Here is a 15,075-nt window from a genome sequence, read left to right as displayed (position 1 = left end):
GGTTACAACATGGAAAACCTTCCACGGAGGGGCTGAGAAGCAGACCTGTGCCCTCTGCCATCACCAGCACAAGTTACCAAAGAGGGGCTAGACAAAAAACAACTTTCAAGTGCAGAATACAGTTACGCCTCAGCTGTATGAATCACCATTCCACTGGCTGGATTATTTTCTTTCCTCACTGGAGCCAGCCCAAGGATTTGGAGAGTATCCACAACCTGGGAATAGAAAAAAAACTTTTTACTGTTTCAAGAATGGCAAGCAGTTGTTACTGAGCCAAAGCTTTATTGTTTCCAGTAGTAAACATAAACAACATAAACATAACAACATAAAAATTGTGAAGGATGGGGATGAGAACAACAAAATAATAAAAGAAACACAAACAACCAGAGCAGACTGAGCTCTATTCACTGAGCCCTTCTTGCCCACCTTGAGCCAACAAAAAAGGCAGTCAACTGGTACAGGTTTTGGATAATATTCCAGCCAAAGCTACAAAACACAACCAAGAGAGATGCAACTAAGAGAAGAGTGTTCTTTAGTAGAAAATATGTGCACAGAGCTGTGGATGTTCCTCTACCATATTCCTATGTGGGAGATCCCATTCTCCTGGGCTAGACCTTTCCCTCGGCTCAAGAGGAGTCTTTCCATAGATGACTGAATGGTTCTGGTTCGAACTCAGGTGGAATTACTCCATGGAGGTAAAATATAGAGGTAAGAAAGAAAGGTTTCCAGTCTCATCGGTACAAAAGCAGTCCCAAATTTATCTCTGAAATTGTTGTATAAAACCTAGTCTCAGTTAAAAATGAAACTCATGCCTCAAAGTGGCATAGTAAGCTAGCAAGCACTACCAGGTTCCTGTGCAGAGCCGGCAACCCACAGTGGTAAACAGCCCTAAAAAGCAAGGGTGGGGGTGAGAACATGACTGACCTGCCTGCACAGCCCAGGAATGAAGCACAAGAAAGACAAGACATTCAATTTTTAAAAATATTTCCAATTCATATAGAATTTTTGATGAGAAAGTAACAGGTTTAAAGAAAACTGAGTCAATTTTTAAGAGGTTTTTTTTCTATCTCCTTGTACAGAATTAACTTAGGCTGGCAGGCCAGGCTGGCTGAGGCACTGCAGTAATGACAGCATGAGCAAGACAGCCTCAGTAGGACTGTCAAATGCTCCAAGGCAAGACAAGACTTTTTTGGTGGCAAAACACTTCTAAAATTGAAGACCCTACAGCTCTCAGAAGAAAGAGCATACCTTCAGTCTGAAATCATACCAGCATTTCAGCAAAAGCTGACTTTTGGATTTACTTTTTCAGAAACAGTGAATAATTTTGGCATCGCCCCTTTCAGCGATGCACCTGGTTGAGTCTCAGTGGCCAGGTTTAAATGACACAGACCAACACATGAAGCATCGCTCAGTGGAGAACAACCTCATCCCTTGCTCTCTTCAACACCAATGTTGTGAAGCCCACGTTCAGTGGTTTCTCTTTATGCCATCTCCAAGAGCCCACATCATCCAAAGGTTTTGTTTTCATTTTTAGAAGGGCAGAAACACATCATGGAGGGGGAGCTGGAAGGATTTTTCCAGCAACTTGCCATAGCGCGTTAGCTGGAAAAGCAGTAAGGGAACGCTCTGTTGGACCATGTTCATTTAGAAAGAAAGTCAAGGATTGATTTCTGATCTCCTGTTACGAGTGTTCCAGCACCCAATCTCGTTTATCTTCATACTGCAGCCATTTGTAAGAGCATATACTGCACGCGCACAAAGCGCCCAGCAGCAAAGGAGAAGCGAACGAGTAATAACCAAGGCAAAAGGTTGACATTAACAGGCACAAATTGCCTTTAAATCCATGATTTCAGGGGGAACTTTTCGGAATTCTTTGTTTCTTCAGCAAAAGAGGGGTCAGAATCAAAGCATTTAATAAAAATCCACAGACTCCACTTGCCTAGTATGGGTTTTGTTAAACCCTTCAGTGGTCTAATTGCTCTAGAGATGTCAGGTAATTTGATTATTCTCATCTGTCAGGCCTTGGAGGGAAATTGGCCATATCAGAGAATAAGCAGGACTGGGGCACACAGCCTTCTGCAACCTGACTCATAATGACACCATCACAGTCAGCCAGATGCTCGAGACTTGCAGGAAAAGAAAACAAAGGCCCCTGCTCATGCAAGAGATGACAAGGTGCGCGCGCGGGAGAAGAATCTGCGGAGCTTAACAAGATAAAGTAATTTGAAAGCTTTTATCCAATTTGGGTACACAAAGGCAGCCAGCTGGGCCGTGGGGTGGTGGGTGTCCCCTCACCAGGAGCTGCAGCACACAGACGCTGCCCATGACCCCACCGCCAAAGGATGGCCCTCACCACAGGACACACAGGCCACTGCACAGCCAGAACCAAAAAATGCGCAGCAAACTTTGAGTGTTTCTTTACTGACTGAAGTGTCTCCCTGAGCGGACAGACCTATCACAGAGAGAGACCTCAGTGGAAGTGAACGGGAGCACAACTTCACCAGCTGATTCAGGATGCCCCCACCCAACTCATACCAACTCACACCAGAACAACGATGACAAGAAACGCACGGGGTGACGCCCTGGGCCCATGAGAGTCAAGTGCAAATCAGAGCCCCCGTCTCACCCTCGTGCTTCACAGAGGGAAATTCACCCCTGGGCTCCTCGCAACCCACTTCAGGGATGTAAGGGTGAATTGCCCTTTCTCCTGAAGACTGCAAAGCCAGGAGCTGAACCCAGAGCTGGGCTTGGCAAGCCAGGAACAGCGGAGGCGGCACGCATGTCTGCAGCTCCAGTGAGCACTTTGTGTGCCGCTTTCAACAAGCACAGGTCTGGACCCCACGGCAGCACCGCGCTCCTCTCCGAGCAGCACCCTGAAGTGCGTGACAGTCAGCAGAAGCTGAAACCAGACCAAACCAAACCAGTGAGGCAGGGAGGACAGGCAGGCGTTTCCCCAGGTCCCAGCATGTTGCTAAAGCCTGTGCGAGAGCTGGCACCATAAAGCCACCGCCGGCCACAGTTGCTGTCTGGAGTGAGGTCTACAGGAGTGGGCAAGGGGTGACCGCTGGATCCAAGCAAAGCGGCTCCATCTTCATCTTCATCAGCAACGTGTTCTGGTGTGGACGCACCGTTTGCCTTCAAAATATACAAAGACAAAAGTTTTGTTTGGAAAGAAGTGAAGGGAAGAGACTTGACAAAGTTATTTTACATTGCTTTTACATGCTCAGTGCCATTTTAAGAGCTTCCTAAAAATAATAGCGAAGAGAATGTCTGTGCATCATTACTCCACACTCTGTCAGCAGTCAGGGCCCATTAAACTTTATTAAAGAAAGAAAAGACACGGAAAGAAATGGGGACAGAAGGAGGAAGAAAGAGTTGAACTGCTAAAACTGGTCCTCTGGTACACGGGTCCCTCAAAGGGCCAAGACAGACAGAAAGCCAAGCCTCAGCTCTCAGAGGTTTCCAGACCAGGTGACAGCATCCATGTGCCACGGAGCAGGTCCTCCACGTGATCCCCCTGCCCTCCGCGTGCCTGGGCTGCGGACAGGAGCCGCAGCAGAACGTACGCCTTGCCTGTGGCTGGGGGAGGGCGCAGGACAGCAACGCGCTGCTGCAGAAGGCGCTCTGGCTCACGTCAGCTAAACGAACGTGAGCTAATCACTTCAGCAGCCCCTGGCGAAACTCAAGGTCTGCCGGGGCACGCTGCTTCCAGTGCACGGGGTGAAACGCAGGGCTGGCAACGAGGAGAGCTCTAAGGCAGTGGTGGGTCAGTACTAACCTCTCCCCCTCTTCGCTGAACTGACGGGGGCACAAATTACATTGACCGCTGGAGAAAGGACACGGGATGTTTCCAGTCAGTGCCGTTCAAGGCACAGGGAGTCCTGCAAATTCCTCCCACCAGCTACTGGCCGACATCCCAGTTGCAAGCCAACCTTCCAAGTCATAAAACCTCTCAACATGTTTACAAAGACTCCAAAATCCAGACTTTTAACTTCTATATTACTGACTTGCCATGCTTTTTCCTTTACACTTTGTTTTGAAAGATTACATCAACTATTGCCCTCGGTGCTTTGTACAAAACGCTGAATAGAAAGTTGGAGGTGCGAGGAGTAAACGTATTGCAGAGGGCAGAGAATAAGTCTAAGGACATGGGGGCAGAAGGCCAGACAGGCTGTTTGATCAAAGGCCAAAGCACAGACCTCTGCAATGTGAAAGAAGGCACAAAAATAGGAGCTTCATCTTCCGCAGCAGACTTGTTTCTAGATATATTGAGTGAAAGAGGCAAGAGAATGAGTCTTTGTCATTCCTCTATTTTCAGGGGAAAAGTCTTCAATTTAAAACTCCATAAAGAATTACTGAAATAGTGAAAGTAATTTATTTTTTTAGGTACTCAAGCCTTTATTCACTTAACTTCAAGGTGGAATCAAAAGAGCTGAAAATGTTTTGGTTCTACCACTTGAGGACGAAAATATTTTAATTCCTTAAAACATGGAAAGGGGCATATGCTTCGTCTGAGGTTCATATTTACAAACGCATTCTATCTAGAATGCAAACCTTGAATCATTTCCTAACGCTGTCACTACCCGAAGCCATGTTTTATTTATAAATACAGCAGGACCATTAGGTGCTCTGCAGTACCAATACAAGGAGGCAGAGGCGGCTCAAAGCTTCTCAGCCATGAAGGCTCAATTCAATTTTTTCACTTTGTGGAAGAGGGACAACTCATCCTCCTTGGCAGCAGGAAAACTCAATCCCATGGCAGTGGCAGCAAGCTTTGAGCAACAGGCAGCAAACAGCAGTGCCCAAAGATTGATGAGGCAGCCAGTGCAGGAAGCAGAGGCTTGGAGGGGAGAGGCTGGCTGTGGGTGAGGGTCTCTCCTCCACATCTAACCCCTCCTCTTCCTTCCTATCCTGTGCCATCAGTGCAGGCAGAGGCCGAAGGCAGAGGGAGGAACAACAGGGCTCGCAAGCACAGCTTCTTCACGCAGTTGCTCCCCTATTTCAGCCCCGCTACAAAGCCAGCCCTGGAAGACTGTGCTGTTTGGCTGCAGCTCACATGGATGAGGGAATGAGCGGTCTGAAAACATTTAAGCAATTTTCTTACCAAGCAGAGGAAAACAAAAGTCACCTCCCCAAAGACCGCCATGAAGAAAGTCATTAAAGAAATTACTGTCCCATTTGGAGCCTAATTACTGTTAGGACCATTTTTTCTCCTACATGGAATGGAGTAGTTAGACCCACTGAAGCAAAATGTCACCTCATCATCATCCCTGAGGGAGCAAAACAGACATCTGAGAAACAGAAGGGAAGAAAAAAAAAAAAGAAGTTAATGCTTTAACTTCAAAGATGCCCCGAGAATTTCCTGTCACGAAAATAATGCAGACTGGCTCTGCCTGTCTCATGTATTAACAGCTTGCATATTTATGAGCAAAAGTTGATGCCTACCCCAGCCAGGGAGGCACTGAGCCACAGCGAGAGTGACACCACCTCATTTCTAAATTCAGTCAATTCCTGAAAGACAGGGCATAAATCTCCCCAAACTAAGGGAGCTGGAAGCAGCATTTCCTGCCCATGGCTCTCAGCTCCAGGCCCTTTTCTCAGCTCTGCTCAGCCTCTCCCAGCATGGCAGCTACAAGGCAAGCAGCCAAAGGCAGGTATCCAGAAGCTACAGCTTCAGCACCCTGGGAGAGGGGTCCAGGCTGGACCTGCTGACCTCTGGAGGTCGTTCCAGCCCATCTCACCCTGTGATTGCAAGCCACAACATTTCTTATACCCCACCAGGTGTTGCCATCATCGTCTCCGCTCCCAGACTCAGCAACACCACTGTTTCACTCCCAGCTGCTGTACTGCTCTTTAAGTATTAATGATTTAGGCAACACACTGACAAACAAGCAGAGATGGCGAGACCGTGATTTGCACTCAGATCTATGCTGCTCATTCATTAGCTTATCTTGTGACTCTTTCTAAACCTCCTCTTTTAAGCACAAAGTAGAGCCTTCTCCAGCCCCGCAGCCCATGCCGAGCTCAGCCACCACTCCCTACCAGCAAGCTGTTCAGGTCACCCACAGAATACCAGACACGATTGATCCGCTCCTTGGAAGACACTGAGGACCCCATTAATTGAGATCCACCAAAGCAGAACTTGCTACTGACCTGAGGAGAGAGGCCTTTTGCTCTTAATTCATCCCCTGCAGAAGCCAGGTCCAAGGTCAAAGATGTTATCTTTGTTAAAAGCTCTCCATAGGCTAATGAAAGCTACTGTAAGATATTGATGATTTCTTTGTTTAATTCTCTTTAATATTCTCTTTAATAAAAATGTCATAATTAACAATAGGGAAGATTTTACTCCTTTTTAACTGAGGCACCTCTTAACGTATCGGCTGTACAGCCAGAACAGGGTGAATCACCTCCCTAGATGGGGGCAAGTAAGGGGAAAAATAAAGATTGTGCTTCTTTCCAGTGTGCAAAGTTCATTCTCTTTAAGATGCAACATTCTCCAGGAAAACCAGCACATGACCTTCCTAACAGCTATCACATAAGAGCAGGCACCTCCAGGAACCAGAGTTTCCAAAGAAGAAGAGACACCAGACCCTCAGAAAACAATACTTTTGAAAGGGTTTGAAAGCAGGTGCTAAAAAATAAAATAAAATAAAAAGTTGGCAGCCTCTCAACTCACCACTCTCTTCTGCAACTTTGGCTCATGGGCTGAAGTTGCCTAAATCCCACTGCAGCTCTGACAATGAGTCATTTTATGACAAACCCAAGGCTTCATTATCTGCCTCACCAAACCCCAGCCGGAGCCGATGCAACAGACTGAAAACCTACAAACTCTTCTTAATAGCTCCTTGTTTTCCCTTGGCCGCACAACCATGCTGTCGTCTTGGCCTTCAGGCTTAAAGAGCTAAGGACTATGAGAGCAGCTGCATTTGCAGTACCACTCCCTAAATCCCTGTTCTGGCTGTGGCCTGGGATTTAAGGATGCTAAAGTGTTCTGCAAAGTCACACTTGAGAGCAGAATTAGAGCAGAGGTGAGAAACAGAAGTGAAAAGAAAGTCACGGGTAGAACAACACCCGAGGTGCTAATATGAAGCAAAAATTGCTCCCAACACAGTGTTGCAGAGCGTTTTGGAAAAGGTATAGCAAGATCTCCCCTTAATGTCCTCAGTCTGCAACGGAGGATCAGCAATTTAAAAGAGAAAGGATCTTTGCCCCTTGCTCTGCTTTTGGGTCCGGGCAGAGCACAGTGACCGTCCCACAGGCAGGGAGATGCAGTGAAGAGTTTTGCCAGTCTTGACATAAAGCACCCGCCACCTCCACCATGCTCTAAAGAGACAAACAGCAGGAGCGGCCTCTGATCCAAATAAAGAAAGGGAGAGGCACTGCCACTTGTCCTGGGGCTCCCACCATTTGCATGCCCCAGACCTCCAGCATCCCAGAGCACGTGAACCTCTCTGCAGAGCAAGACACTTCCTGCAGGGCTGGTTTTGCTCTTCTCTATTATCCGCTCTTGCCAGGCTGCTGGCAAAGCATGGGAGCATTCACAGTTCCAGCCCCCTGGATGTCTGATCTGCTCAAACCACCGGCCACGGAGCTGCACAGAAGATGAGGCCACGTGAGTCGTATCGCTGCATAATGCTGATTACTAAATTCATACGTAATGGATCATGATTGCCAATAGTTCGCTGCACAGATCACATTGTGGCAGCATCTCTCCAGCTGGGCACATTAAGTGCTCTCAGAGTAAATGAACGCCAACCATGCTCACCCCTGCTGCTCACCTGCTGCATGGAGGCAAGGCCACATCCCAAACAGGTCGGAGGGAAAGCAAAGTCCCCCTCCCTCTCCTCCCCACCTTGAAATGCTGAAGATGACCTACGCTGTGGGGCAGAGCATACAGCCACGGCAAACACGACAGGGGCACATCATGTGCCTCCCACAACACACTCAGGTTCCAGCTTCACCTCTCTGCAGACACCTTTGGTTGAGTCTCAAACGCTGCCACACGAGCCTTCGCCAGCACCCATGCTGCAGAAGGGAGTGCGAGGTCTAATGCCGGCACAGGACAGGCTCGAAGACAGGCCAGCCGCTCTGTAGCCCATCCTGCCGCCTTCTGTGGCAGCAGAGCCATAGCTGTAGTGCCACCCAACTCTCTGAGCCCGCAGCAGCTCCCTGGCCCAGCAGGATGCTTGGCCGGCAGCTGGTTCTCGGACACAACATGACACAGAGAACCCTGCCTGCTGCCACTCTCCATTAGTTCCCAAGCCTGCGCCTGCTGACTCTGCAACCACCGCCAGCTTCATTCTCCCCCCCTGAAATACTCGCTGCTGTCTCCCTGCCTCCCTCCCCCGGCTCCAGGGGCTGCACCATCCTACCAAGGCACTCGCTGCTGCAAGTGCCATGTCTGAACAAAGCAGCCCCTTCTGCAGGAAGACTGGGAAATAAACGACCCCAGACATAATAAAGATCTTTACAGATATTCTCTAGTCAGCCAACCTGGCTTAACCTTTTCCTTAGCAGAATCCTCTCTACATCTCAGGGACTATTTTAACTGGGCTCATGAGATTACTATCGTTTTCATTTTTTAAAATATATGTCCATGCTGCCTGTCATTGATATCTCTCCCCTGCCTAGCAAGGACAGATGTCACTGGAAAGTGGAAAGCGTTGACCCTTTGTGCCAAGCTTTGCATATACGTTTTTTAGCTGGAAAAAGGCATTTTCTGCCTCTGAGATATGGTTTGTACTGTCATGACCAGGCAGCAGTTAGTTTGAACAGATGGCAGGAAAGCTCTGAAGTGCTAAGCGCTATACAAACACACCGTCCAGGTGTGCATCCATCCAGACTTCACCACGGCCATGTAGCACCAGCACCCAAGGGGGTCACACCCACTGTCCACCACCACCCACTCCGTTCCCACAGAACACCCTGCTGCTCCGCTCCCATAGGCATCAGAGCCAACACACAACGGGAATCAGCTGTCTCTAATGCCACAGCCAACAGGGCCTTAAAATGAACCACCCAGCCTGGGGCAGCGCTGTAATCCAGAGAGAGGATGGACAGAGCAGAAGTATCCCTCATCTGGTTTGCTTTGTAAAAACTAAAAAATTAAAACTGTGAATCGCTGAAACTTAGCAAGGGAGGGAAGCGCACAGCAACAATTTTATGCTGGCTATTTCTAGTGGGAAGTGTGGGGAAGGGGGACTATGACTCCATGTTGCACTAAAGGATAAACCTGCTCTCTCTAATCCAATTTACGCCTCAACATGCACAGCACAAAACAGGCTCAGGAACAAAAGGAGTGGCAGTTCACAGGGCAGCAGGAACACTCCGGAGGGAGCAGCACTAAACGATAACTTAAGGGGTTATTGAATAGATTAGCGGGAACTGCAGAGAGAACACATTTGCATCTCTTTCAGCTGCTCCAGATCAGATGTGATAGCAGCCTCTGCTCTCAGTCACTTAATTGTTCCAAGGTTGTTGAGGGGGAAAAAGTGTCTGGATTTTTTTTTTTTTTTGCACTGCAGAGTTCTGGGAAGAGCCATGCTTGGCTTTAAGAGCCATCTAACATTAGGAAAATTTTTATTCAGTCTCATAAAGCTGCTGGACTTCTGCTTTGCTTCAGTAAAAGCTCAATTTGTTCTGCTGCCTCTGCAGGGCAGACAGGAGCTCTGGACCTTTGCAGGGGACAGAGCCAGGCTACTGCTGCTCTGGGAGGTGGGTGGAGGCAGCTCCCACCCCAGACAATTACTCACGTTGCAGACTAGATTCTGTATGTGGGGAAGCGGGAAGGAGTGAGCTGTAATGCTGTGACAGCATCTGCCGTAAGGAAAGCAGCAGGGAAAGGTGATCCTTTCTTTGATCTGGCTTTGCCAGGTGTGCCTCTGAGAAAGCTGTGCTTCGAGGGAAGTCAGCCCCAAAAGCATGGATCTGCCCAGAGAGGAGGTTCTGCTTACCAGGGACTCTGCTGCCAACATCACTGTCGCGCCCATCCGCCGGCTGGTCGCCCTGGCAGCTCTCCGTGGCGCTGAGGGCAGCCCCCTGCTCGCCGCATCTCCCGGAGAGGGCAGGGGGGTGGGTGCTCCCCAGCGCCCTGCCCATGGCCTGGCTGGGTTCCCTGATGGGTGCTGTAGGGACACAACAGAGAGATGCTGCTGTGGGAGGGAGAAGTGGGTGCAGACGCTGGGGCACATCCTGAGAGAGCAGCAGCCTCTCCACTCCCAGCCAGGCACCCTTAGGAACAGGGTCAAGACCCAGTTCCCATGCTCCACTCCTAAAATGGCACCGCCGATTCCAGTGCTCTAAAGTCAGGAGTGAAGAGCTGGCTGGAGATGTGCTGCCAGGCAGCCAGGAGCAGCTCCCAGCTGCAAGGGCAGACCCTGAAAAGCTGCAGGCAATGGAGCGACCCACCAACAATTTGACCCATTGATACCATTCCAGTGAGAAAGGCCCATATGCTCACCTGGCACAGCTAAATCCAGTGGGCTGCACCTGTGTAGGGCAGGCAAGCAGCTGAGCCAAAACCCACGGTACCAAGAGTCAACATTCAAGCACTTTGCACTTCCCACCCTCTAACTACAAGGAACAGCAAATCCTCACCCAGTCCTGCTTGGTGCTTCCTGCCTTGAGAGCCTTTTGAACCCACAGGTAAAGGCTTGTCATCCAGGCTGGAGGAACTGAACTCCGAGTCACTCTCGCTGTCGCTAGAAACCACTGCAGAAAAGATTGGGGGGGAGGAGAGGAGAGAGACAGTTATTCACAATGTTCATAACACTTACCAAAGAGGGTGCCAGATGGATCCAAATAAAACATGAACAAATGCTGACTTGCTGCTCATGTTCTCCTTCTCCAAAAGGAGCCCTACCTGCAGTTCCCCCACAGCTGTTCACTCTTCCTCTCAAACACAATGTGCTTTTATTTTTTACAGATGATTTATAACTCCACCACGCACACTCCAGTGGTGCCAGCACCTGAAGCAGATGCACACACCACCAGTGCTTCTCTCCTAAAGCTGACTGGGACTATGGGGACCGCACCATTCCTGTGCTGCGCTTTGCTGCCCAAAGCTCCCTGCCACAAAGCTGAGAGCTCCGTGGCATGGCTGGCCTGGGAGCCGGGCTCTGCTCCCGCTAACCCCCGTGCCGGCACACCAGCGAGCCTCCTCCTCCTGCCATTCGCCACCTCCCACATGGGAGCGACACGCTAAGGGCTGGGCGCAAGCCTGGTTCCTGCTCAGCTGCAGGTGGAGAGGTCCCAGCTCCACCATAAGAGCATCCACATTTGAGTAACGTGGGGAGAGGGGCTCGCTTCCTTCAAGCCACATTTCAAGTGCAGCAGGGCCTCTGTGGAGGCTCCGGGATCTACAAGGAAAACACCAGATAAACACTGAGCACATCAAACAAAAAACCCTGCAGCAATTATACAAAGAACCAGCCTTATTAGCCCATCATCCATTCAGCAGTCACTCATCCCTATCAGTACACTGCCCAGAACTATATTACTCCTATGCCCCCAAGGCTTAAAAGGCAAGGGTGGCTCCTCTTCCTCAAGGAGGTTATTCCCCCATTTCAAGGCCACTTTTTTCCTTCTCCCCACCCCCCTCCCCGAATCCTGGCCCTAATTCTCCTGCCTTCCACCCTCCCTAGTTTCCACAAGAGCTGAAGCAGCCTCATTTTGCCAGACACAACTTCCCAAATTGGCAGGTTGTTTCCACTTTTCCATGCAATTATGCAAGTAGCTCTCCTGCTTATACCAGTGTAAAAGATAACTCGACTGCCAGCTGCTCTGGGTAAAATGAGAAAGGTGTTTTTCCATCTCCTGGGTTTTTGTAATGATCTGATCTCAGAACAGAAATGACGGGACTGAGGAGGAAGGTAACTGGAAAACAGCTGTCTCTTGTTTGAAGGATTGCACCTAGAGCACTTCCCCATCTGACCAAGGCACATACCAGCTCTCCTGGAAGTTCAAAAGCCATTTCAAACAGCGGGACACAATTTCTGGTGGAAAGTACAATATTGGCTCATGTGGGACAGAGTACACAACACTGCAACCTACAGCCTCTACCGTAGAAAAACGAAGCCCCAACTATTTCTTTATATTCATCAGTATATAGTTATAAGCTCACCTTTGTATGAAAAATGAGTTCTCTGTCCTGCCGCTGAACAAACTCCTTTGCCCCCCCACTGTGCTCATCCTCACAGTGCTGCCGTGTGCAGGAGGGCCGTGGGTGCAGTGGTACAAGGTGGCAACCATGGGGTAGCAGAGAGAGCCGTCAGTTCGTCTCTCTACGTCAGCACTAAAATTCACTACACATGGTTCACAAAGCTACAAAGCCTTTGATGCTGCCCCAGGCAGGAGGACGAGTATCCTTCCCCTTGCAAAGGCGAGCACAAGCTGTCAAACATTTCTGCCAAGGACCTCTGCAGATGCTCCTGTATTCAGGCAGTAATCTGTACTACACAAAATATTTGATTAAAAAAAAATTAATAACAAAAATAGTGCTTTTCTGGACTTAACACATCTGAGGATATTAAAGCTGGCTGCCGGTGTTATTGCAAAGTGTTATTGAAGTTGCCCTGGCAGGCAGCTCCCCATGCACGCCGTGCTGCTGGGAAGCGCTGTGCAGAGGGCAGACTGCCAGGCCCCCTGTTTGCTGCCCGTGCAGCTCTTCCCCCCCAGCACCGGCTCCTCCCATGACTGCAGCTTTCTCCACCCAGCACCACCAGAAATGGGACCTCTCACCTGCGGGGAAAGGGACTGTGGGGCTGAGATAGGCAGAAAGCGAAGCCCCGTTATAAGCAGGGGGGCTGCACTTCTGGCTAGGCATTCTCAAAGCAAAGGTTTGGCTTTGGGCTTTGCTGTCTTAAAGACAGCTTCACTACTTCCCCAAAGCTCCCTGGGAGAGGTGGGGGACTTTATATAAATATCATTAATGACAGCCCATACATACCAGGCTCTTTGCTACAAAATCCCAATCTCAGCTGTGAGAATCATCTGACTGTCCCACTGCCCAATTCCCTCCGCAACTGCACTCCCATCCCACTTGGTCATCACCCTTTTTTGGCCTCCCAGATTCATAAATTCCATCACTTCAGAACAGCTCCTTCCTCCACGAATCCTTTAAAAATGCTAGAAGTCAGGATTTATTTGGAGAAGGCCCCAGTACATCATTGGAGGTGACTTTAGCTGCCTTCCCTTCTGCCATTCACCAGTGTGGAGAGGACCAGCACAGGAGGAAGAAAATATTAATGACATGAAGGCACTCACACCACAGGAACAGCCCTGTCTGCTCTCATTTCCTCTGCTACCAATAAGAGTGTATTTTACCCACTGTACCAATGTTTCCCTTTAAGGTAATTTTTCTCCCAAAGCTCCCAGACCTTCTGCTGGCACTTTCCAGAGCCCAGAAGTCATAAATCTGGTGTTCCAGCAGTTGCTGATATATCAATAAGAGTCGTTGGACAGCTGTACTTTCAGAGAATGTAACAGATTTATCCCCCTCCATCTCCAGCTGACTGGAAAAAAGCTCATAAAAAATATGCTGAGATAAAACTTGCAAGAAAAGCAGTATTCCCACAGGGAACAGGTCACTCATGGAGGGCCTGAACCCTCGCGGCTGCTGCTGGAGCCCACAATCCCTCCAACACGTGGTTCAACCTCTAGGCTAGAGGTACCAGAGCCTCACGGCATGGAGAGCCACAGGGAACAGTGGAGGGCTGCAGGGTTGCACTCAACCCTAGCATCAGAGGATGTGGGGAGCTGTGCCAAGGCCAAGGGGAAAGGAGCACTTGGCTGGGGTTGAGCTCTAATATTAAATATGTTCATTTGGTATGGGCATGCCTGCGACGGGAAGAGCCAGCCACGCTCCCTCCTGCTGCCCATTGCGGGGCAGAGCTCATTTGCCGCACACACAAAGCTTGGCGCTTCTTACAGCTGCCAAAAATACAGAAAGAACACGTGGGCACACATGGACACCCTGCAGCAACAGCTCTGAACAGCTGCACACACCAGCACAGCCAAGACACACTGGATGAGCAGGCTGAGCACAAGCCCTCGAGCACGCAGCTCCCCTGCAAGCACCCGTATCATCAGCCTTTGCAAACATGACCTCTGGGGAGCGGGGAGGCTGACAGCTTCTGGCCACTGCGGGTGGGAGGGTCAGAGATTAAGAGTTTTACTACAACCCAAGTGTCTCACCGAGTGCAGCTCCCTTGCTAGATCACACCCAGCACTGGTCCCAGTTGCAGGGACATCTGCCAGCAGGAGGAGGGGATGGGACCCATCTGCTCTCCCCTTCAGAAGCAGCACACATGCAGCTTCAGTGCTGCCCAAACTTGTAGAGAAGTTGGATGACTCCTCAGTGGCCTGCAAAGTGCTTGACCTGCCCCAGCACTCTCCTCTCTGCTCCATCACTCAGGGATTTGGCCTCCACCGCACAGATGCTGGACGGACCCGCTGCACCCCCCTGCCCAGGCACGGCTCCTGCGCCTCCAACAGCGCCGAGCCCAGCATGTCGCATTGCTTGGCAACAGGACTGGAACACATTGCAACGGGAGAAACCACCGGAGACCGAGCAGAGCAGCAGGAAGCCCCCATGCCGAACAGTGCAATACCTCGGGGATCACACTTCTTTTTTTCCACCCTGTTGCCTCACATTTTTTTCTGCAGAACTCAGAGTTCAGAGGAAGGAAAGCCCTGCTGCTTATTGCTCCCCACCCCGTGACAGCCCTGTCCTGCCTGACCTGGTGCAGAAACCCACCCACATTCCACCACATGGAGCAGAGCTGCTCCCCAGCACGAGGAATATTACTGCTATTCTCCCCATGACAATACATTTGTGCCTTAACTAATAGCAGAGTTCCCATGGCAACTGCTTGTTTATTACAGAAAAACTAAAGGCAACGGCAAATCCCAGTGTCAGCAAGCACTCGAGAAATAATGGGTGTGTAAAAATAAAACTTCTTTCTGGTGGGTTTGGCATTTCTTCCAAGAGGCATGTTCCTGCAGTCCCTCGGTCCCGCTGCCTTCCCGCCCTCCCGCAGCACACATAGTGAGAGTGGCTGGTACCCAGGGCCTGGC

General features: G+C 49.9%; 1 protein-coding gene across 4 annotated transcripts in view; it reads right to left on the bottom strand.

Moving 5' to 3' along the window:
- Positions 1-262: 262 nt before the first annotated feature.
- The window catches only part of RPH3AL (rabphilin 3A like (without C2 domains)), a 42,363-nt gene continuing 27,550 nt past the window's right edge, over positions 263-15,075 (bottom strand). For all 4 annotated transcript variants that reach the window (XM_064467554.1, XM_064467551.1, XM_064467552.1 and 1 more), the window contains 3 exons: positions 10,597-10,710; positions 9,954-10,124; positions 263-3,135 (listed from right to left, as the gene is read on the bottom strand). In XM_064467554.1, the coding sequence (XP_064323624.1) occupies positions 3,101-3,135; positions 9,954-10,124; positions 10,597-10,710 (320 nt within the window). In that variant the 3' untranslated portion in view covers positions 263-3,100. The remainder of the gene's footprint in view (positions 3,136-9,953; positions 10,125-10,596; positions 10,711-15,075) is intronic.

This window comes from Phalacrocorax carbo, chromosome 17 (assembly GCF_963921805.1).
Source record: "Phalacrocorax carbo chromosome 17, bPhaCar2.1, whole genome shotgun sequence".
Classification (NCBI taxonomy): Eukaryota; Metazoa; Chordata; class Aves; order Suliformes; family Phalacrocoracidae; genus Phalacrocorax; species Phalacrocorax carbo.
This window is presented reverse-complemented; position numbering and strand designations above follow the sequence as displayed.